At 35.3% G+C, this 25,496-nt stretch overlaps 1 protein-coding gene across 2 annotated transcripts in view; it reads right to left on the reverse strand.

Moving 5' to 3' along the window:
- Positions 1-20,630: 20,630 nt before the first annotated feature.
- Positions 20,631-25,496, reverse strand: part of CFAP299 (cilia and flagella associated protein 299) — a gene marked incomplete at both ends in the record, with an annotated part of 568,636 nt that continues 563,770 nt past the window's right edge. For both annotated transcript variants that reach the window (XM_084233913.1, XM_084233912.1), the window contains one exon: positions 20,631-20,726. In XM_084233913.1, coding sequence (XP_084090039.1) covers positions 20,631-20,726 — 96 coding nt within the window. The remainder of the gene's footprint in view (positions 20,727-25,496) is intronic.

A 25,496-nucleotide genomic window follows, 5' to 3' on the forward strand; every position in this document is an offset into this window, starting at 1 on the left:
GTTTTTGTGGTCTGTTTGTTTTTCTCTTCTTTATGTCTCATCATTCACAACATACTTCAGTCATTTTGTTCCAAATCTACTTACAGGTCCTCAAACATGTCCTCTTCATTCTTTAATTCTTCTTTTATTATATATGTCCTATGTTTGCCTGTTCTTTCCTTAAGTATCACCTCATCAAGAAACTAGATGTTTCTTTGTTAGACTAAAAAAAAAAATCTTGTGAAAATCTGTCATATGCTTTAGTCTACTTAATTAAAATCATTTAATTATCTATACCTATTACCAGATTCTCAGTTCTCAGAAATTCTTCAAAGTTCATAGCAGACAAATTCACTTAAAGTCAAATCACTAAAAACAAATCATTCAAATCCAATTAGTCCTTAATTTATTAACCAAGTATGAATTGGCTTAGAGCTTAAGCTTCTTGAGGACAAGAAGCTTAATTAATAGCAAAATTAATACTATTGAAGTTGGTATCCTCAATTTCTTGTCTAGTCTCTGGCAGAGGAGGCATTCAATAAATGATCTCCCCAACATAGTTTAATTACCACTCCCTTACGTCTCTGAATTGTGTTAGTTGCAACAACAACAGCAATTTTATTTTCCTTAGAATTACCAGTTTCCAATACTGCCATTTCAGAAGTAGAGTCAATACACTGTAGGAATAATGAAGATATTTTACATGTCAAAAAGATGAGCCTTTTCTAGAAATATTGAACCAGTTTCCTTATCCCTTTTCTTTTTATAGGACTCCCACTTCAACCCATATAATTTGAATTTTCTTTGGCTAAAAAGTCCCAAAGCCCAGGAGGACATTCTGAGGACTTTCATGTGGTTATCATTTCTGGGAAAAATAATTCCTCTGTCATCCATATGTTTGGCACATTTGTCTCATTTTGCCTGCCTAGGGCACTGGGATGACATTGTTTAGAGAGAACAAAATTGTCATTTTCAAAATAAGGAAAAACAAGCAAATCAGAGAATAGAGAAGCAAACTTTGGAATATCCTTAAAGAACCGTATCAACCATAGGGGAATTGTTTAGACTACAAGAATGCTCATGGTCTAAGATTATCTACAATGTTTACTGCATTGTACATTATAGAGAGACCCAGGCAATATTGCTATATCAAAATATTTTACTATGGCTATCTTTTAAGAATATAGTATGACATTTATTTAGTTTTAATTCAGTAAAATCAGTGACTAAATATCTAAAGTTTTTCATATACAGAAGCTTAGATATGTTTTATTAGGTCTTTTTTTTAAACTGTTAGAGGTGAAAATATATAATTGAGTGGGTTTTCTACACTTATTTATTTATTAATTAGTTTATTATTTTTTGGACAACACCAAAAATATTGTACTTCATTTGTATTTATTAAGTAAAATGACTTGTATTCAGCAAATTTGGATTTGAAGATAAAAGTCAAGGTTCCTGTTCTTGAAAAGCTCATAGACTTAATAAGGATGCTGCAACATTTCTGCAAAAAGAGGTAGAAAGGACTAAAACAAAATTAAGAGACATAAACAATGATTTTTTTTTTAAGCACAGAAGAGGAAAAAAGGTTAATTTCCAACTATCAAAATCAGAGAAGTCCACTTGGAGAAAATGAAGGTAGATTTCAAGTGTGAAGGCCAATTAGAATTTCAGAAATGGAGATGATAAGAAAGGACAATACAGACAAAAGATATATGCAGAGTCACAGTGGTGGGAATGTTAAGGACTGATTTGGGTAACAGCTAATAGACATTCCTTAAGTAATGGTGATGAAAAAGAGGGGAAGTTATCTGAAATGATATTATAAAATCATTTAATATATAAAAGTCAAGTTACTTGATTATACTTGGCAGGCAAATGTTGCTTTGAGGAGTCTTAAGTTGGAGAATAGGGATGATCAGATATGCGCTCTTAAACTGATTAACCTAGCAGCATACATTAATTTTCCATTGCAGCCATAGCAAATTGCCACAAATTTAATGACTTAAAAAAACTCAAAGCTTTATCTTACAGATTTGTAGGCCAGGGCTCACAGGATTAAAATCAGTGTCAGCAGGGTTGGTGAAGTATTCCTTTAGGATGGTGGAAGGGAGAATGTCTCCTTGCCCTTTTCATGCTTTTTTTCACCTCTACAGGTCACTTGTATGTCTGTTCTCATGGCCCCCATCCCATGGTCTCAAAGTTAGAAAAATTACATCCCTCTGACCCCTTTGATTAAGTCATATTATCCTCTGATGACATGAGGAAAGCTTCCCTGATTTTAAGAGTATGTGCCTAGGTTGGCCCCAGCTTAATTATGCATGATACTCACTCCATAGCAAGGTCCGAGATCTTTATCGCATCTGTAAAGTCTACTTTTGCCATGTAAGATGACATTCGCAGTTTCTGGGGATTAGGGCCTACTCATCTTTGGAGGATATTATTCTGTCTTCCACCATGTAAATGGATTAGCACTGGGAGGAGTCTCCTCTACATAAGATAAGAGCATCTAAGGGTAACTTTTGATCTGGCCTAGGTTAGGCACAGTATGGAACTGAGCTAGGACAATGGTAGTGAGAATGTAAAGAATGGGTTGGTGCATTAGAGATCCAATAAACACACCTTGACACTAAGTAGAAGTTTCTGGATTTTGCAGGATGACTTCAATAGGATTAAAAATATTAGGAGGACAATGTTGAGGATGAAAATATTATGAATTCCAGTTTGAATTCATTGAGTTTAATCTGCCAGTGAAATATTTGGGAAGGAAAACACAGGAAATTTGGAAAACAGGTTGAGTATTATAGATTATCTATAGATAGATGATCATTAGATTGATGTTTTTGTGCAGAGGACTAATATACTCTATTAATTGTGAGATATTGAACCTACACAAAGCATCCTTACATGCTGCTCATTATAAAATAAAAAATAAATACAATTAATGGAACAGAATTGGTAATCTTATTGAATTTTAATGTATAATGTATTATTTTATTTGTTAGCTTTCACACTGAAATGAAAAATATGATTTGGCATTTGATATTTCTATACTAAATTTCATTGTTTGGTGAATTTCTTTGGCAGTTTTTTAAGTGGTTACATTTATTTCAAAGAAACTTATCACATTATCAAAAGTGATCAGTGAGGTCTAATACCAGGGTATTGAGATTGCCTTTCAAAAATACAAATAGTTGAGATAGGATCATCTGAATTTTTTTTTCCTCATGTACATATTTTATTTACATGTTTAAAATTTATTTATTTATATATTTTTTAAATAATAAATTTTATTTTTATATTCCCCATACAATTGCAGCCCCCCATTCTGACCCCAATCCCTCCCCTCCCGCCCCCGCCCCCGCCCCCGCCCCCCTAAAAGTGTCTCTGGTTCATAGATTTTTGTTGATTTTGATTTTCACTTTCTTATAGTTATTCATTTTCCTGGTCCCTTATTTAAGTTTTCTAGATTCCTGCTATGAGTGAGACCATCCGGTATTTTTCTTTTTCTTTTTGGCTTATTTCGCTGAGCATGATCCCTTCCAGCGCCATCCATGTTGCTGCAAATTGCATGTGTTTATCTTTTTTGAATGCTGAGTAATATTCCATGGTATATATGTACCACATCTTCTTGATCCAGTCATCTATTTTTGGGCATTTGGGTTGTTTCCAAAGCTTAGCTATTGTAAACAGTGCTGCTATAAACATAGGGGTGCAGGTGTTCTTTGGAATTGATGTTTCTGTGTCCTTTGGGTAAATACCTAGGAGTGGTATGTTGGCGAGGGTGTGGAGAAAAAGGAACTCTTCTGCACTGTTGGTGGGAGTGCAAACTGGTCCAACCACTATGGAGAGCTGTGTGGAGATTTCTGGACCTACTAAACATAGAGCTTCCACAGGATCATCTGAATTTAATTTGGAGGTTTAGCCATCTCTTTTCTGGCCCTTTGCCTGTGTTGTTCTGCCACTGTCTACTAATGTTCCACTGGAGTTAATAGAACAGCAGGATATGTTTTATATTGGGCAATAGGAAGAATTCTGCACTTTGGGGTGTTTTTGAATTGTTCATTAACCAAAAGGGACAATTAGAGGAAGACATAATGCTTGCAAAAGAATGTACTATTTGAAGATGACTTTAACCTTATAAATATTGTTCTCTTTTTAATATTTTATTGTGATACATTATTTTCAGCAGTATATCAGTTAATTTTAACAATAATGGGTGTTATTATCTCTGTTTTTCCTGCAGGGAAACTGAGGCTTAGAAAATTAAACTGCGATTTACTTAAAATAATTCAGTTAAGACATCAATAAACTGGCACATAAATGTAAATCTCGAGTTCAGAATCATTGTTCTTTATGTTATATTACAGTTATCTCTCAGTCTTGGGAGCAGATTAAATAATATCTTATTCATGTCTGTTTTGTTATCTGCTGTAAATGTTCCTAACTGGAAGGTAAGATGCTTGAGATTGGGCGGTTTGACTGTATCATTTACTGTACAGTCTCAGGACTTAGAAGGTAGCCAGGCCATATTAAGTGATTAATAAGTATTTGTTTACATTTTTCCAAGTATTCCATAGTATGTGGCAGTTTCAGATGTAGGCCTTCAGCTGCAAGAAGTTACATGTTGACCCTCCTCAGGACATAATTAGAGGAGTCTTATTAACTAGTTAACCCATATGAGCAAGAGATACCTGTATAACCCTGTATAATATTCTAATCTGACTATAGTCACATAATTTATGTGTGAGAAATGAACAGCTCAAGAAAGGGGCAGAGCAATTAAAGGACTTGTTCAAGTAAATTGCAGAGGATAGAAATTCAGAAGATGAAGCTGGATCCTCTAAGGCTCACCCCCCATGAAGATTTCTGGGGTATTTTGGCATCTATAGTGTAGAGAACAAAGGTATTTATATCTTCACACTTGGAATCATACCTTAGCTGAACAGTATAATCACCAGTAACAGTAGAAGAATTTGTCAAAAGCATCTTCAGGTGCAGAGGCACACATAGCATTTATATCACTATATTTCCTTTTTTTTAAGATTTATAAGAACTGGGGTACAGATCAGAGGTGGGGGTGAGGTGAGAGGATTCACCAGAGATATAGTGGGGAACAGAACAGGCGGATTGACTGAAATACACTGCTAAGTGGAGCAGCAGGCCAGACAGGAGAGGTCTGCTGCGCTATGTGGGTCACCTCCCTGGCCAGGGATCGAACTTGTGCTGCAGTGGCAGTGGATAGCTTCATAGTGATGCGTTTTAACCCCTTGTATCACTTATATCACTATATTTTCAAGAGCCTCTTGAAGGCTTTTATTTGTTTGATTTCTCCATATACATACATATGTGTGTGTGTGTGTGTGTGTGTGTCATTTTAAGCTGTTAGCTTCCTCAGTACAGTTTTGGACTACCACTGGAATTTCTCATCATTACAGTGGTTATCTCTTACAATGATAATCTGTAAAAAAAAAATCACTGACCAATTGTAAGGCCAGAACTGGCATGGAGCAGGTTTTCTATGATCCAAGCAGACGGGGTAAAGGAGTGAGTCCTGGAGCCCTTGGTGGCTTTTGCAGGCTTTTATTGGGATTTACCAGGTACACAGCAAGCAGGGGTGGTGGGGGGCTGGCAGACCTCCCAGCCCCCAGCAAGTCTTCACTCTGTCTGGGTCTCTGGCATTCTCTGGTGGTCTCTGCTTCTCTGTTCTCCTCATGGTTCTGCTTCTGCTTCTCTGCTTCTGCTGGCGTCCCCATGACGCCGCCTTTAAAAGCCCAGTCTTAGCCCAGATGAATCCCATCTACCTAGGCCCACACCCTACTCCATGTGCCCGCCATCAGGCATGCATTCCGGACCGCAGGTTTCCGTCATCTATCCAAGTGGTGAGAGGGCAGAAAAGCCTGATACTTGTACCTTACCCTACACCAATTAAAAAATAATTGGTAAATTAACTAAAAAGTTGGTTTACGGGGCCTCCATGGTTGCCTAGGGGTTTAGTCTCAGTACTACCTCAGCAAAGGACCTCCATTGTGGCCTGAGTTCGATCCCCAGCCAGGGAGGTGACCCACATGCTCAGCAGATGTCTCCTGTCTCGCCAGTTGCTCGCCTTAGCAGTGTATTTCAGTAGATCCACTTGTTCTGCTCCCTACTCTGTCTCTGGTGAATCCTCCCACCCCTGCACCTCTGGCCTACATACCAGCTCTTGTATGCATAAACAAACAAACAAACAAATAAATAAATCTTTAAAAAACTTTGATTTATAAGTTGTAGGGAAAGGTAAAAATTATCAGGCTTTTCTGCCCTCCCACCATCAGGATAGATGATGGATCCTTGCGATCCTGAATGCATACCTGATGTGGGCACCAGTATGGTGTGAGCATAGATAGATGGGATTCACCTGGGCTAAGAATGGGCTTTTAAGGGTGGCATCACGGGGACATCAGCAGAAGCCGAGAGAGAAACAGCCATGAGAAGAGCAGAGAGAAGGCCGAAGAACCCAGATAGGGTGAAGACTTGCTGGGGTCCTAGAGGCCTGCCAGCCTCCTGGCCCCCTAGCACCCCTGTCTGCCATGTGCCTGGTAAATCCCAATAAAAGCCTGCAAAAAGCCACTGAAGGCTCCAGGACTCTGACTCCTCCTTTACCAGGTCTGCTGGATCAGAAAACCTGCTCAGTGTCCTTCCTGACCTTACATAAGTCAAGTCTACTTATCTTTTAACTTTGACCTGTGGTTATAACTTGCATGGTAAGAACATGTTTTTCTTCATTATTATATTTCAGACATGGAATAAATAAACTGCCAAGAAAAAGCAAAATTATTTTTCAGTATTAAATATTACTTATTGCATAATCAGATTAGCAAACATGTACTTATTTGATTTCCTGAAAGAAGTAACCACAGCACATTACCAGCTGAATGTTCATATTTCTTAAGAAAGAAATTATTTCCGAGAAGAGGAAAATCTTCCAAATATTGGTCCTTTTTCATTATGGGTCATTTTAAAATTAAATGAAACATTACTGTAGGGTAAAGAAAATGTCAGGCTTTTCTGCCCTTCCACCATCAGGATAGATGATGGATCCTTGTCCTGAATGCATGCCTGATGGCGGGCACCTGGAGTAGGGTGTGGGCATAGGTAGATGGGATTCACCTGGGATAAGACTGTGCTTTTAAGGGCGGCGTCACTAGGACGCCAGCAGAACCTGAGAAAGAAGCCGAAGAGAAGCAAAGAAGCAGAAGCAGAGAACGCCAGAGAGCCCAGATAGAGTGAGGATTTGCTGGGGGCTGGGAGGACTGCCAGCCTCCCGGCCCCCCAGCACCCCTGCCTGCCATATGCCTGGTGAACCCCAATAAAAGACCTGCAAAAAACCACTGAGGACTCTGACTCCTCCTTTACCCGGTCTGCATGGGATCAGAAGACCTGCACTGTGTCCTGTCCTGCCTTTGCAATTACCCTCTTCAAAAAAAAAAAAAAATTTGTGATCTTTAGAAATAGGTATTAATAAAATAAGAGCCACCAGTGACATTGAGAAAAACAAAGGAAATATAAGAAAGCTGGTGGTATCCATTCCTCCACTTTCCAAAGTGTAAGAATGGAGAAAAAGAAATCAAGGATCCAAATCGACCACATAGAGACGGGGGGAAAAAGGCAAAGACTGGTTCAGACTAACATTACAGTTACCAGATATCTAGTCTTACACTTGATTTGATACTGAGGGCTGAAATTCACCAATGGAAATGCGTTGCTTGATTGTTTTATGTTTATTTACTGGTCATTAGTGACCGATATTACGATACCACTAACTTACAATATAAAGTCTTCAGTGGGTTAGTATTAAATGTTACCAAAGTAGGGGGAAGTAGGGAAAGGTAAAAAGTATCAGGCTTTTCTGCCCTCCCACCATTAGGATAGATGAGGGAACCCTGTGGTCCTGAATGTATGCCTGATGGCGGGCACCTGAAGTGGGTACACATGGGCTGAGAGACTGGACTTTTAAGGGCGGCGTCACAGGGCTGCCAGCAGCAGCAGAAGCTGAGAGAGAAGCAAGAGAAGCAGAAGCCGAGAGAAGGCCGGAGAGCCCAGATAGAGTGAAGACTTGCTGGGGGTTGGGAGGCCTGCCAGCCTCCCGGCCCCCCAGCACCCCTGCCTGCCATGTGCCTGGTAAATCTCAATAAAAGCCTGCAAAAGCCACTGAGGTTTGAGTACTCTGACTCTCCTCCTTCACCCGTCTGCTGGAGTCATAGAAAACCTGCTCAGTGTCCATTCCTGCCCCTACAGGGGACTTGATATAGTTTTCCTAATCCTATAATCACTAAAATACTAAATTGACAGAAGATGAAACCCCTATTAATGAAAACCTGATGACTGAGAAAAATAACATTATGAAAAACAAATTTTCACGCTGAAGGAAGACATAGTGGTGCTAAATGTATCTCCACTGTTAAATGGCCTCACTATACAAACATGTGACTTATACCAGTGATCCTAAACTGCTGACAATATTGTCAACTACTCGATTTTTGGCAATATTTGCAGATAGTTTCACCTTAATTTTAGAGGCATACCTAATAACTAGCTGCTAGGAATGTCACTGACCATCCCATAGTTCACAGGATATTTTCCCTACAGTAAAAAATTATCTACCCAAAACATCAATTGTGTTGATAGTGGAAACCCTTGTCTATACTAAGAATTGCCAGGCATCTGTCTATTGCCTTGTTTCCCTCCCCCCACCTTAAAAATATGATGTCCTTAGGAATGCTGCACTACATATAAGTAATTTTTAATGACAGCTGCATACATTTTTCTGTGATTGAGTAGGGAATTTATGGGATACCTAATTGCAGAGTGAGCAAGGACAATGGATATTTCCCCATCTCTGGTAGCAAACATTAAGTCTAGATAAATTATTACTTCATTGTAGAATCAATTTAAGAAGCTAAAACTTATTGCGTTCCTATGTGACAGGTATTATTCTAAAAGCTTATCTTAATTGCCTATTTAACTCTTACATGATCTTTAGTAATGACAGTAAAGATAATGCAAAAAAATCAATGTGTTAAATGCAAAGAAAAAATGTGACAAAAATGAACTTGCTCTAAAAGATATTAAAAGCTATTATAAGAAAAAAAGAAATGAAAGCATTTGGTGGGATCTAGCAATACACACACACACAAACACGTGTGTGTGTGTGTATATGTATATATATATATACATATATACACACAGAGTTATATATATATAATATAATATAGAGATGCTAGAAATAAATTAAAAAAGGGATAAATTTGTCATGATGAATTTGGCACTTAAAATTAGGGAAATGAAAACAAATACTTTTCAAAATTATTTTGGGACAAATAGCTATTGAGAAAAATTATATTAAATTCCTGCATAATTTCTTATATTAAAATAAATCACACATGGACAAATTATAAATGAAAATATAAGTATCAGAATAAAATGTTATATTTCTTTTTTAAAGTTTATTGCTTAGGGTAGAAAAAATTGTATGTTCCAGTTCCTATAGAAACGAAATACAATGAAAAATGCTTTTAGTCAAAAGTAATTAAATTCAACTCTCTGACAAGTAACCAATGAAGAGTCTGATCATGAAAACCACTGTTAATATCTGAAAATGGCTTAAGTTTACTCACAATAGGTCTTTTAGTTGTACAAAATGATGTAAAAAAGACTATGGATGAAATTTTTTTTAAAAAAAGCTTATGGTCTAAAAATAGAGACACATGAATAAAAAAATTATTAGGTATGCACTTGTCATATAGAGCCTTTATTATATTGAACTACATTCCACCTATACCTAACTTGATTTTTTTTTCTAACATGAAACAATGTTGACTCTAATTATTGTTGCATCTATTGAGATTGCCATATTATTTTTGGTCTTGATTTTGTTAATGTGGTGTTAATATGGTGAACCATCCTTGTACCAGGGATAAATTACACTGGATCATGTGTGTAGTCCTTTCAATGTTCTACTGAATAATGTTTGCTGGTATTTTGTTGTTTCTTGGCATCTGTGTTCATCAGAAATACTGGCCTGTACTTTTCTTGTAGCATATCTGATTTAGTATGCCTGATTTAGTATCACAATAATGCTGGTATCTTAAAATAAATTTGAGAGATTTCCTAACTTGCCTTTTTCTTTTTAAATCCATTCTGCTTCTCTATGACATTTGGGAATATTTTGTAGAGCATATGATTTTTTAAAATTATATATATATATATTTTACATCATGTTCCTTTTTTTTAAACAATGTTTGCTTTCTCAGATGTGTCCCCATAAAATTTCCACCACCAATTCACCCGTGCACCATCACATTGTCCCTTGTGCTCTTCCCGCTCTCACTTAAGTCTCTCTCCTTGCCCCTCCCCTGCAGAATGTCTCTAATTTATAGTTGACATTTGGAAATTTTAATCCATTTACATTTAATTATTGATAGACAATACTTTATTATTATTATCTTGTTGTTTTCTTCTGTTAGTGGTTTTTTTCTTTCCTGCCCCCTTCCTTTTTTTGAATATGTTCCATAGTTGTAAGATTTGATTCCTTTCTCTTTCTCTTTTGTATTTCTATTATGTGTTCTTGCTTTGTGGCAACCACAAGTCTTGCATAGAACATATTTTAGTTATAACAATATGTTTTCAGCTGAAAAAAGCTTAATATAAATCATATACAGGAGCTACCCTTTTATTTCCCACCTTGCTTTTTCTTTTGATGCCATAATTTATGTCTTAGTATATTTTGTATCCTTTATGAAATTATTAGCATTATTTGGATACTTTTGTAATTGTACCCAATTGAGATTTACTATTTAAAAATTAAATCCTTTTGTACAACAAAAGTTGCCATAGGAAATTAAGTGATCTACACAACCACCATTATAATGCTATAACATTCCGAGTTTAACTATATACTTAATGTCATCGATGAGTTTTATACTATTATATGTTTCCATTAGTGAAATAATTAGTGTCTTTTCATGTTTGCTTGAAGAACTTCTCTTAGCTCTTCTTACAAAGGCATGTCTAGTAGTGATGTACTCCTTCAGAGTTTGTCTGAGAAAATCTTTATCTCTCTTTTATTATTGAACAGCAGCTTTGGCAAATACAGTATTCTTATTTGGCAGTTTTCATTTTTTCTTTCAACACATTAAATATATATTCAAACTCCCCTAGCTCTCAAGGTTTTTGCTGAGAAATATGTTGATAGATTTATGAGCGCAGATACTTTATGACTTTTCCCCGTTATTTAAAAATTCTTCCTCTTTTATTCTTCCAGAATTCTATTATAATGTGTCTTGTGGTATGCTTTTTGCTTGAAATTTGCATGGGGTCAATGAGCTTCAAGTGCCTGTAAGTTCTTATATCTCCTCCGATTTGGGAAGTTTTCAGTCATATTTCCTTAAATAGGCTTTCTGTGTCTTTCTCTCATTCTTCTCTTTCAGAGACTCCCATAATGCAAATATGGTGTCATATCCCATGGGTTTTCTTTTTCCTTTTTCAGGTCTGCCAGAATGATTTCAAATAACCTATCTATGAGTGGACAGGTCCTTTCTCAGATAAAAATTTTAAAAATTATTATCAACTTAGAGTGGGGAAGTTTTTCTGCCATAAAATGCAAAAGTTATTTATAAAACAACAATCAATTTTTACTACTTAAAAATTAAATCCTTTTATAAAACAACAGTTGTCATATAAAATCAAAGAATAACCCACTGAGGAAAGTTTGTGTAATATATTTCAGAAAAAAATTTTCTTCATTACATACCAAACTTTTCCAAATCAATGATACAATATAGAACATCAAAATAAGACCCAAATTCAAAAAGGTATAAAGTTATTCAATATAGGGCCTCCCTGGTGGCGCAGGCGGTTGAGCGCAGCACTGTGAATCTGTCCACAGCCTCTGCAGTGCCAGTTCAATCCCTGCCAGCCTCAAAGCAACCCACATGGCGCATTAGACCTCTCCTGTCTTGCCCACTGCTCCCCTCAGCAGTGTATTTTGTCAGTCTGCCTGTTCTGTTCCCCACTGTGACTCTGGTGAATCCTCTCACCTTCCCATGCATCTGGCCTATACCCCGGTTCTTGTATAAATAAAATAAATCTTTAAAAAAAAAGTTATTCAATATATGAAAATGTGTTCAAACTCAATTATAATTAAAGAAATATAATTTGAAACTATACCAATATAAATATTTACCTATTTGAAAGGCAGGTTATGAGAAGTAAAGATCCAGTATCAATGAGGGAAAAGCTATAATTTCATATACACTGTAGGGTTATGAATTGGTGCAACATTATGGGATGGCAATTTGATAAGGATATGATGAAGAATAAAAATAGAAATAAAATAAACAGTAAATAGAATCAATTGAAAAGTAAAATGGTAGATCCTTTAGTACCAAATATTTTTAAATTAAAATTAAGAGACGGTATAATGCAAATTCAATACAGGATGAATTAAATATTTGCTATTGCTAAAAAAATGTACAGAGAGAATGTAGCACAAAATATATTACATATAATTTTATAAAAATATATCAGAAAATTTCAGTGAAGAAGAGAAAGATGCAACATTAAAAATTGGTACAAGAACAAGAAAATATGAATTTCTCTCATAAAATTATCAAATTTTTTTCTTTTGGAAAACATTGTCATGTGGTTATGTCAAACTTAAAAATAGACACTCCAGATTTTATATAAAACTTCTGGGATATGGAAAAAGTCAGCCTCAGTTTGAATTTTAAAAATCTGTAAAAGATAATATTTAAAAATTATAGAGTTTAAGAGGATGAAAAGACAAGTCACAGAATGGGAAAAAATCTTTGCACAAACACTTTATCTGATGAGATATTTGTGTCCAAAACACACAAAGAAGTCTTACTCAACAATTAGAAAACTGCCCAATTAAAAAATGGGCAAAAGAAAAGATGTTTTACTGAAAAATATATGTAGATGGAAAATAAGCATAGAAAAAGATGCTTAACATCATTGTCCCTAGAAAATGACAAATAACAAATTAAAACAAATGAGAGACCAATATACACCTATCAGAATGGCTAAACTCCAAAATACTGAAAAACCACCAGATTCTGGCAAGGATGTAGAACAATAGGAACTCTCATGCACTGCTCATGTACAGTCACTTTGGAAGATAGTTTGGAAGTTTGGGAGATTGTTTGGCAGCTTCTGACAAAGCTAAACATAGTCTCACAATGTGATCCAGCAATCAGGCTCCTAGATATTATCTAAGTGCATTGAAAACCTATGTCCACTCAAAAGCCTGCATGTGGGTATCATAGCAGCTTAATTCATATCTGTCAAAACCTGGATGCAGTCAAGATGTTCTTCAATATTGAACTAATCAACTGTTGAACATCATATCATGGAATATCATTTGGTGATAAAAATGAAATGAGCTATCAAGTCATGAAAAGACATGGTGGAAACTGAAGTAAATGCATTGTTCAGTGAAAGCAGCCAATCTAAAAATGCAACATATGATAAAATTCCAACTATATGACATTCTGAAAAAGGCAAAAGTATGGAGACAATAAAAAGATCAGTGGTTGCCAGAGGTAAAAGGACTAAGAGTGGGAGAGATGAGTAAGTGCAGCATAGAAGATACTTAGGATAGTGAAACTACTTGGTTTGATATCATCATGGCGGATAGAAAATTATGCATTTGTCAATACTCATAGGACTAAACAACACAAAAACTGATCCTTAGTTTTTCAATATCAGCTCATCAATAATAAACATAGTGCACTAATGCAAGATGTTAACAGAGGAAAGAGTGTAAGGAGTGGGTATATGGAGACTGTGCTTTCAGCTCAATTGTTCTATAAAGCAAAAAGTTATCTAAAACATATTATATTAATTAAAAATAAATATATTTCAATGTCTAGTGTCTATAACAATGTTTTTTTGGCAAAAAGAACAAAAAAAAACCTCTATATACTTATAATGTAGTCCCATAAATAAGAGTTGAAAAAAACCTCAAATAATTCATATGAACAAACCCATATGGATAGTTTATTGAAGAAATAGTTCAAGAAGCATTTTTTAACATGGAATGTATCTCAAAATTTAAACACTATTAACCTTAATAATAGTTTTGACTGAGGTAAAACTGATTTGGAACACTGACATCCATTCCTGGTTACGTCCAAAAACAAAATAGAAATAGGAGGATATGTCCAACAAAATTAAAGTATCATAATGGTTTCTAACAAAGCATGTTTCATAGTACTAGTTTCTGGAGACTTCAGAGTAGAATTTCTTGGGGTGCCTTCCTGACACATGAAAATTCCTTTCTGCCTGGAAGCAGTCATTGAGGCACAGGGAGGACCACCAGAGGTCATGTCTACCATCTGACCTAGACCATTGCTAGCAATTCATAGGATGGGCACTTAGCCCTTGTGTGCTTATCAGGTTTCCTCTCTTGGGAATGTGAAACATGGGACTGAGAAACAGACTGGAGAGTAGCTGGAGTTCAGCTTTGTTACTGGCAGTATTTGGCAGAGAGACTTCCTGAATTCTTCTGTGTTCTCTTTCCAGAATCTTGGTTAAGAACTCTTCCTTAAATTCTACTCTGTCCGTTTAAATGTGTAGGGTTTGTTTTTTTGTGGCTTACAACAAATCTCCAATGACACAATGTTAATTAATGATTCATAGTGAAAATAGAGGGGTGCTGATCAGTGGGCAATTTGTTTGGGAATTTAGGTTAAGTGAACTTAGATCTGTTTACTTTGAAACTTCTCAGTGTTAATAATATGTAACATTGTGAGTCTCTAGGAGAATGTGCAATTTCACAACCTTATTTGACCACAGAATTTTTAAAAGATATTCTTAAAAGATTAGTGTGATACATAACACACACTGGGAAACACTTTTCTAGTGGTATTCCCAATAAATCATTTCTTCATCATTATATGATTCTGGAAAGTCTTGGCCAATGTAATATTACAGAAATTATTAGAGGAAAGAAGATAAAATTGTCATTATTTTCAAATATGTATTTATAATATAGGCTATCAACTGAAATCCTTTAGGTCAAAGGTTCAGGAATGAAAATGCTACAATAAAATGTTCAAATTTCATAACACTTATGCAATAACTATAATGATCTATTGGTTGGTCACTATAATGAGGTGGCAGTCCATTCACAAAGCAGTAGCACCTACCATAAAAACATAAGACACCTCATGTTCCTTTTTATTCCAAGCTGGTGAATTTTTCTTTTTTTTAAAATTAATTTATTTATTTATACAAGCACTGGGTACAGTCAAAAGCGCGGGAGGGTGAGAGAATTCACCAGAGCCAGGAACAGAACAGGCAGACTGACAAAATACACTGCTGAAGGGAGCAGCGGGTGGCAGGAGAGGTCTGTCGCACCATGAGGGACCCTTGCCAGCGGCCAGGGATCGAACTGGCGTTGCAGGCAGCTTTGCAGCCCAGCACTCAACCGCTGCACCACCAAGGGAGGCCCCAAGCTGGTGAATTCCTTGAGGGAAGCACTTCATTATTGTGTCCCTGGTAGAGCATCTGGCTTATAATGGGTCCTCCATAAAAGAATGTGTAGATATTTCCTTTTAATTTCCTTGAGGTTTACATGGTTAATGGTTGTTGTCCAGCATTTTAATTGTATTATTATGGAAGATACAAATGAAGAGGCTGGTCATATATATCAGGTCATTTTTGATTACATAATTGCTTATCTTGCTAAACAGTTTTATAAAATAGGAAACATAGAAAGTAATATTTATCTAGTCATATTACCACAGTTGCTTTGCCCTCTGTTATAACCATCAGTGCAAAGAGGAAGAATCAGTTGATGCTCTAATGATTTACCTCAGTGTGCTGGACTTCCTGACATCTTCCTTTTCTCTCTCCTACCCTTTCTCCCTACTCCATTGAACTGGATGCATTTCTTTCTGTAACAGAAGTATCTGATTTTATGAAGATTCTAATCTATGCTCAAGGTTTTCAAAGTTGTTATACTTATGGGCACCATAATTCTGCGCAGTCTAACCATTTTAGATTTTAGATTATAGTGTAGGGTGGTAGACTCCTGACTGAAGCCAAGTCAAGTAACTTTCTTTGGGGGATTCTGGACATTGGACAAAAAGAGATGAGAAGGGAGGTAGGGAGAGGCGAGTCAAGGTGGAGTGGGGGGGGAGAGAGAGAGAGAGAGAGAGAGAGAGAGAGAGAGAGAGAGAAAGAGAGAGAAGGGCAGGAGAGAGGGAGGGATGTATATGTGTATGTCTGGAGAAACAGAGGTTGTTTTGTAGAAAAATAATTATGCACAGAGAGGAACACAGTAATGAGATATAGTGAAAGTAGAGTTCTAATGGAGTTCTAATGTTTGATTATGATATTCATGAGATGCAAACATATTCCTCTCTTTTTCTTCTGGGAGACACCCCTACACCATGGTATTTTTATTTAAAAAAAAACCTCAAATTGGATTTTCATCACTTATAAACAGAGTCTAGGATAATAAACTTAAACTATCACTTGGAGAAAATTACACATAACTTGTAAGGCTATTCTATTCTCCTGAGTGAGTCCATAAATAGATTAGAAAAACAGCAAGGAGAAATCATAGATGTTTTGGATTTTGAAGGAAACTTAAAGAGCCAAAGTCTGGAGAGATAAAGTGATTTGGCCAATTACCAACATCAGCTTGCCAAATTGTCTGGTTCTTAATGCTCTTTACTCTTTATTGCATTGCTCAATTTCTTGTTTCATTTCCTTTTGGTTGACTAACTCATTCTTTGGTCCTGTGTTTGGCTTACTTCTCTTTTGTTTATTCTCACATACATTTTACATACTCCCTTTCTTTGATCTTGTGCTCAACCATTAGCTTGAGGTTAATCTTACTTCTGTCGTGTAGCCTGGACCAGTGCATGGAGGTTCTGTAATTGCTCTTCTTTGCTGGGTGAAAGTCACTTTAATGAGATTCCATGAAGGGAATTCCCAGTTCTTGCATTAGTTTCCCCTTTAGAACTGTGACCACAGAACCAGGCAATACATAAGTGATTTGCTCAGTGCAATCAGATGTCATTTAAATAGTTATAGGAGCTGTAGTTCTTCCGATATAAAGAATATTAAACCAAGTCAGAAATAGAATGACATCCTACACAGATTTATTGAACATCCATCAAACAGGTTACGTGCTACAGTCAAATAAGACTAGAAAATGAAGTAATAAGGCTTTTGAATCCAGATGTCTTGGAAAACAAAGCAATCCTTTTTCGAAAAGTAAGATATTGGGACCATCAGAAATCTAGCCTTGGTTTAACATCAACTGAGAGGTTGTAATTATGATAAAAAAGGTTCTGGATGGGGACTCCCTGGTGGTGCAAGGGGTTAAGAAGCAACCTATGAAGCTATCTGAAGCCACTACAGCACGAGTTCTATCCCCAGCCAGTCAAGGAGCAACCCACATAGCACAGCAGACCCCTCCTGACTTGCTCGCTGCTCCCCTCAGCAGTGCTTTTGGTCAGTCTGCCTGTTCTTTTCCCCACTCTGTCTCTCACCCCTCCACACCTCTGGCCTGTACCCCAGCTCTTGTATGCATAAATATATAAATCTTTTTTTTTTTTTAAAAAAAAGGTCTGGATGTTTATAATTTACATTCCATGGTATGGGCTGAATTGTATCCCACCAAGACTCATAGTTAAAGTCCTACCTTCTCTCCCAACTCCCTCCCTCCTACCCCCTTCCACACATAATACCTGAGAATGTGATGAATTTGAAGACAGGGGTTTTAAGAGGGTATCTAAGTTAAAATGAACTTATTAGGGTAAACTCTAATCCAGTCTCACATTATCAGAAGGGACATTCTGAAGCATGATGAGACACTTGAGGGAACAGAGGGAAGACCATATAAGGAAATAGTGAAGACTGCCATCAGTGAGCCCTGGACAGAGGCCTCAGGGAAAAGCAAACCTACTGATAGCTTGGTCTTACACTACCAGTCTCCAGAACAGTAAGAAAATAAATTCTCCTTTTAAAATCATTCAGTTTGTGGCATTTTGTTATGGTAGCCCCAGCAAACTAATTATACCCCATAACCTAACTCAAATCTCTGGTAACTATGTACTATCAGTAAATCCACTTGAGAGGCTAATATATTACTTACTGGTGATGACAACTGATATTTTAGTGATTAAACCTGTTAAACATATCTTAAATACTGATACTTAAATTATTTTAAAAAGTTAAAACACTCAAGAAACTCTAGAATGTTAGAACAGTAGATTTAGTCTATTCCAACTTAAAATGTGATCTTTGACTAATTAATTCAGACAGAATTTTAAGGTAAAATTTTATAAATTCATAAGCCACATTGAAATTTTGAGAGGACATAAACAACATTGCATTCACAAGTTTATTAGATTTATTAATTACTTAAATTTATAGCAAAGCTTATTTGCTAGTTGGAAATTTGAAGTAATTAGAAATTAAATGTAATAATTAATACATGAAATTTAACACATTTAAAGAAATTCAGTTGAATAGTCTGTAGAATTCAAAATACTTGTTAAAAATTTCATCAAATCTATAGAGAGAACAGTAAAATTTATACATTGTATGTAAAATATAAAGGAATAGGGTTTTGACTTTATAAATGAAATAATCAATATTTATTTTATTTCAAACAATCCCAGGCTCACAGAAAATTTATAAGTACAACATGGACACCATTTCCCCCCTGAGTTAAATATAAATTTTTGATATGATACCCTTAACTCCCAAATGTTTTACTATAATTTTCTATAATCAAGGAACTTTTATATAACCATACATAGTAGTCCAAATCAGGACATAAATATTTTTACATTGCTACTATCTAATCTTCAGAAGCCATTCAATTTTTACCAATGTCCCTGATTTCCCTTTATAGAATAAGGCTACGTCTCAGAATCATATGTTACATTTGTTTGTCATGTCTCTCCAGTCTCCATCAGTTGAGGATGCCTTTTCACTCTATTCTCCTATTTCCCATGATTGTGACATATTTGAAGACCTCCGATTTTATATAACGTCCCTAGATTTGGGTTTGTCTGAGAAGATTCAAGTTCTGCAATGTTGGTAGAATTACTACAAAAGGTACAAAAGATGAAACTTATTTCATCTTATTCATTTGGAGTGAATTCAGCTCATTGCTACTCATATTCTCTCTGATCACTTACTGAAAGTGGTATCCTCCAGGCTTTTCCATTGTTTGCTCTGTAAATAATAAGGATTTTGTACATTCCATTCCTCATCAAACTTTTCATTTATTAAGTCATGTAGATCAGTATGAAATAATGGTTGCTTATTTATGCCCATCGTTATCATGATTTATTATGATGTCCAATGGAAACCTTTTCAAGCTGGGTTCAGTGTCCTTTTGCTAAATTCCATTCATTTTTTGAGAACTTTGCTTCCTGGCACAAAGATACTCCAGATTCTTGAAATTTCCCTTCCTCAGCTATGGGATTAGTCATTTTCCCAAAGGTTGCTGCTTTCTTTGGGTAGAAAATGGTGTTGAGAAACTTAAGATTTGGATGCTAGATATGGTCCCTGATATTGGCTGCTACTGATCTGAGACTCAGTGGACAAAGGAAGGGAAGTTTATGAACACACACATTTACATATATTCTGTTTCTTCTGAAAATGATAGGGTCACACTAGTACATCCAATTCTAATTTAACACCATTCTGCTTGCAGTGATTGAGTTCTGACACCTTGTGCCAGTTCTCACTTCCTGCATGAACACATGCTCCTCATTCCACTGGAACTCTGATGCCCTACTCAGTTCTCTCCCATCACGCACACTGAGACTTCTACATTGCTTGGCCCCACTGAATTGTTTACTGTGGGATTGTTTAGAAAGGGGTTCTGTTGGGGGAAAAATAGGAAAAAAAGGAAAAACCAAATACTCATTTAAATCACAACTGGATAAAATCTTTTCTATACAAAAGCCACCTGCAGGGTACATTAGGAAACCAAGTTCTTTTCTTATGAAGTCCTTATTACTCTAAAATTCTCTGGCTTTAGATTTCATCTTCTCAACTTTGTTGTCATGGGGGTCATATAGTCCACATAAAAATATCAAGTACTTTCATTCATTTTGAGCATCAGTTCAAATTTTATTTACGGCCTTAGTGGTATGCTATTTCAAACTTTGTATTTCTATTTTCCTATGATTAAATTCCAATTTCTACTACCTTATCAATATTCAATGATTTTATGCCACATGGCATAAGTTTTGGTCCACTAGATTTGGCAATAATAGGATCTGGAATACTTTTGTATTAGAAAATATAAGCTATATGTCTATGATTACTGTATCTTCCAAATAACAAGAAGATTTTCTCTCATGAACTATTGTAATCAGCTTCAGTATTCAAGGGGGAAAAATTAGAAAAATCTCAAAGCAGATTAAGAGGCTATCAGTACCAAAAAAAAAAAAAATAAGTCCTGATTATAGTTTTCTTTCTAATTTCTTTATTAACTTTTACTGCCTTTCAGTTGCAGAACTCATTTAGTATTCTAATTTGTTTCTGGTATTACACAGTAGGATTAATTTTAATTTAGCATGCAATTAAGGAACCATATAACATGTTGATAACTAAGTCTTTCTTCTGGAAATGTGGTCAAAAATGACAGCTTGTAAGTAGAGGTCTGTCTGGATAGAGGTTCTGGTAGAGTTGTCACCTGGATCAGCCTAAAACATGTAAATAATATTGTTTGTTAAGTCCTTGCAAATCATGCAAATAATCAGCAGAAAATGAAATTCTTATTACTTCAATAGTGTGGCAAACAGAACTAAAAAGACTGTGGCAATGGAAACATTTTCATGTTTTCTCCCCAGATTCCTTTTCTCAGGAGCAGTGATAATTCCATCAGTAACTTTAAAGCCCTGGGTTGTGACAATGGTGAGAAAATCTGGGATCAAAACAGTGTCCCTGGTTCATGCTTGAACTGCATGGGTCACTTACCTGCAGAATTCTTAGTCATTGTGAATACTTGTGAATGCAGTGTAATCATTAAAAAGAATCCTATATTGATTTCAAGTTTGTGATATAAAGATGTCAAGTTTCAAATTGGTTCATATAGTAGAACTACTTGCCATGGTGAATTTCATGAAAAGTTTCTTTTTTTAAAAAAAAAAGATTTATTTATTTATGTATACAAGAGCTGGGATAGAGGTCAGAGATGTGGGGGGTGAGAGGATTCACCAGAGACAGAGTGGGGAACAGAACAGGCAGATTGACTGAAACACAATGCTGAGGGGAGTAGTGGGTGTGTCAGGTGAGGTCTGCTGTGTCATGTGGGTTGCTCCCTGGCTGGCTGGGGATCTAACTTATGCTGCAGAGGCTGCAGACTGCTTCATAATGCTGTGCTTAACCCCTTGCACCACTAGGGAGGCCTGAAAAGTTTCTTAACACTTCAAAAACTATTTCAATTGGTTCCCTCCTTTCTCTGCTCTTTGAATTATAATTTGTGAAAACAGCTTTGATCATTTTCTTTTACTCAGTATAGTCTATCATAGTATGGAATTTTTAAGGGTACAAGTATTCATTATGTGGTATAGATTAACAGAGAAGTGGGAGATACTACAAAATACAACATCTACAATTGAAAATTATTAGTCATTTGTTCTTTTATATATTCCACGTACAAAAGAACCATGTTACTTGTTCTCTCTCTTGTATGAAGAGATAATAAGAAATTTAGATCTGAGAATGAAAATTTGGTATATTTCCCATGATAATTTATTATACTAGCTAAGAAAGAATATATTGGACCATCTTTTATTAAACGGTCAGTAAAATTGTGAAGACTTTGAAACGGGTAATAACAAGAGGGGGTGTCCTAAATGGCTTACCTATCCAAGGGTTTTCTGCTTTTAACTTTTTGCTATTCTACATCTCTAAGTTGTAGAAAACTAACAATAATATAAAATATTCTTGTGTATAAAAAAGCCAATTAGGGCCTCTCCTGGTGGCGCAGCGGTTGAGCGGCTGGGCTGCCCACAGCCTCTACAGCACCGGTTTGATCCACGGCCGCCGGCGAGGGTCTCACATGGCGTGACAGACCTCTCCTGTCTCGCCCGCTGCTCCCCTCAGCAGTGTACTTCATCAGTCCGCCTGATCAGCTCCCTCCTCTGGCTCTGGTGAATTCTCTCACCTTCCTGCACTTCTGACTGTACCCAGTGCTTGTATAAATAAATAAAAACAAACAAACAAACAAACAAAACAACCAGTAGCAAAAAAAAAAAACAAGCCAATTAATTAGGCTGAGTGGAATGCAATTAATATCAACATTTATTGGAAGCAGTTTTGAATCTATTTGTAAATTGTAAATTTTGATTTTTCTTATTACCAATTTTGGTTTTTGAATTCTCCTTTGAACTTCTAGTAATATGTTCCTCACTCCTATAATTAATGAAATTTTTGGCATATTCATTTTATATCTGCATGACAGTTGTATTATTCCCCTTGTGGAACAATTAATCTGTAAACATTTTGGAGGTTTCACCGTGGTTTCCAGTGAAGGCACGTAATGGCTGAGTAGCCCTTGTAGATGGGGAAGTGTTGCACCTTGTGGGCTATTTTAACCCAGTTACTTCTTGTCTTGACTCCCAGAGTTAAATCATAGTAGCAACAGAAGTTTCACTCTGCTGATCCTATGTCTCTTTGCATATTTTCCTTTTTCCTATTTTTGGGTTTGTTTCAAAACAGTTACAATCAAAAAATTATTCACCGTTGGTGGCAGCAATTGCTTGGAATTTGGTTATATGGCCTAACCTTTGGGATCTCTGTAAATGGATTAATGAAAGATAGATATTTGTTCTTTCTGGGGGTGAGAAATAACAATTACCCAGTATTTTATTTTCTTTATTTTTCTGCTTGTCTATTTTGAGCTCAAATTAAGGATTATGTACCCATCAGGCAAGAAAACAACTTTTTGATATATATACTGATAAACTTTGTGTTACTTTTGACAGTTGGCTAATGTTTAGATCTGAAACTAAGTTCATTCTGTATATATATATTTATACACACACACACACACACACATATTGGAAATGCCTTTATATGTTTTTGGATGATTATACAATATTTTCCTATCTGGAGGGAACTAATATATTAGGTTAAAATGTTTTCTAAATTAAAGAAGATTTGTTATGATTTACCTATAGTATTCATATATAAATAAGTTCCTGTATAAATCAAATATTCCTAAAATTCCAAGTAGATGAGGAAATTAGTTTTGAAACTTTATATGTGGCATACTTGAAAATTTTTCTTATAGAAACTCAGAAATGTTTTGAAAATTAAGTCTTGGAATTAGGTAAGTCTTTGATGTATCAGACTAGTCTAATAATTTTGGTATAAAGGAGTTTTTCCTCTAATTTATCAGTGCTAGGTATAATATAAGCAAACATTTTATTCTATTTGGATTTGCTTAAGTTTACTCAGGTACAATGACCAAATAAGTTAATATTACTCCTACACAGTGTTGAAGATACTCAAAATTTGTATTCAAAAATTAGATTCAAAATTGAATTTTTATACTAATAACTTTATTTCAACAGCTAATAAATTTTTCAGTACACTAACTTGAACATAATTCCTGAGATCTTTCATTAACATAAAAACACAGTGTTATTCAGATGAATTATATAATGAATATTCATTTGTATCTAGATAATTTCTACCAAAGATAGAAAAACTGATAATTTGATGCTTTACTTATTAGGCATATTTTTAATTTACATACTTTTGCTTAGATCCTGAGAAAATTTCCTATCTTTGAATCATGTTAATGAATGCATGTGACTATACAAAGGTATAATATAAGCTTTGTCAGTTTGTTAAGTACTTTTTTTTTTTTTTAGAAGACAGACAGGTCTTAATTTTTTCTCCAGTTTTCTCTATATAATAGAAGTTACTTTGGTTAAAAGTCACAATGAATATGAATGATTGAAACAATAGCATGAACATTAAGGACAGATTAATGTATTGTCTATGTGGTTTATATATAAACCACCCACACATTTTCGTACTGATTCATTTGACCATAGCAATGGGGTTGAAATGTTAACAGAAATAACATCTTAGAATTAACATAAAAACTGTTTCAAGCTCACAGATCCCCTGAGAACTACTGTGATATGAAAAAGTAAAACAAAGGGCAAAATTGAAAGTAAATATTTCTTGCCTTAGTTTTTTATCGTGTACCTTGATTTACCATCTGAGAAGCAATGAAAAATACTAAAAGATTTAGTAAAGCTTTTCCCATCTTGATGGGTTTGCTTTCTTGGCTTACTTGTTAATTCCTTTACTGTATGAATGATTTTCTTTTCTTTTTTCATTATATATGCTAGCAAATATTAAGTATCTTACAATTTAGTGCTTTATATTAAATTTATTATATCCTTCATTTTTTTGTTTTGTTGTAATACTGGTTTACAACACTATATATGTTTTAGGAATTTCACTCACATTTCATAGGTATTATTAACACACCGGGCCCATCACCAAAGTCTCACTAGCTCTCCAGCAGTCCATTGGGCCCCCTGTATTCTGTGCCCACCCACTCTGGTAACCTCACTTTTGCTGTCAGAATCCAAAGGTTTTACATGCTTGGCTTTTTAAGAAAAAGAAAAAATAAAATAAAATGAAGCAAAGAACAGAGAGAATCATCATTTATAAAGAGCTAAATTTATTTACAATTATGTTAATGTGTATCTTTATTTTTCAATATTTTACTGTTTAAATGTTTTTATATCAAATAGTCAATTTAGTATTGTAGCTATAGCACTCCAATCCTATATTAATTATGTTCAAATATGTTCTGACATTTTTTCTGATGTTTATCTTTCCATAATTGTATTCTAAGTCTAGAAAAAATTAAACAAAACTTTCAAGATATCTTTTACAATGAAAACTCTCCTTGAGATTTCCCAGAAGATCCCTAGGCAAAATCACAAAAATGTATTCTTTCACTTTTGAAAAGAGGTACTGGAAATAATTTGGTTTGTCTGCAGAATCCTTCGGATAAACTGTCAAGTTGGAAGAGATGTTCAGGCTCATCTAGATAAATTTGTACAGGCAGATTATTAACACAAACGTGTCAGAAATTTTGTGTGCTTTATGGAAGTCTCTGTAGTTATGCTGATGCCTTTCCTATCTTATTTGGTTTTATTCTTAGGGAAAACAGTCTTTGCAGCTCTTAGAATATTTCTATAAAGTTTTCCTGGATGTGTCAGAGGTCTGGTGGTGCTTTGCCTTATGAAATTAGATAGCAGTTGTCTGATGTTATTAGTGATAATTTTGGCTATTGTTTTAAAAACTACAAAAGTTTAGTCCCACTACAGACCTACTCTTGGATAGTGTTAGAAACAATTATAACTCAGGATTATTTGATGTCATATCTCAAGATTCTTTCCTTAATAATTGTTTCATCCATTTTTTTTAAAGATATT

The sequence above is a fragment of the Talpa europaea genome (assembly GCF_964194135.1).
Source record: "Talpa europaea genome assembly, chromosome: 5".
Lineage (NCBI taxonomy): Eukaryota > Metazoa > Chordata > Mammalia > Eulipotyphla > Talpidae > Talpa > Talpa europaea.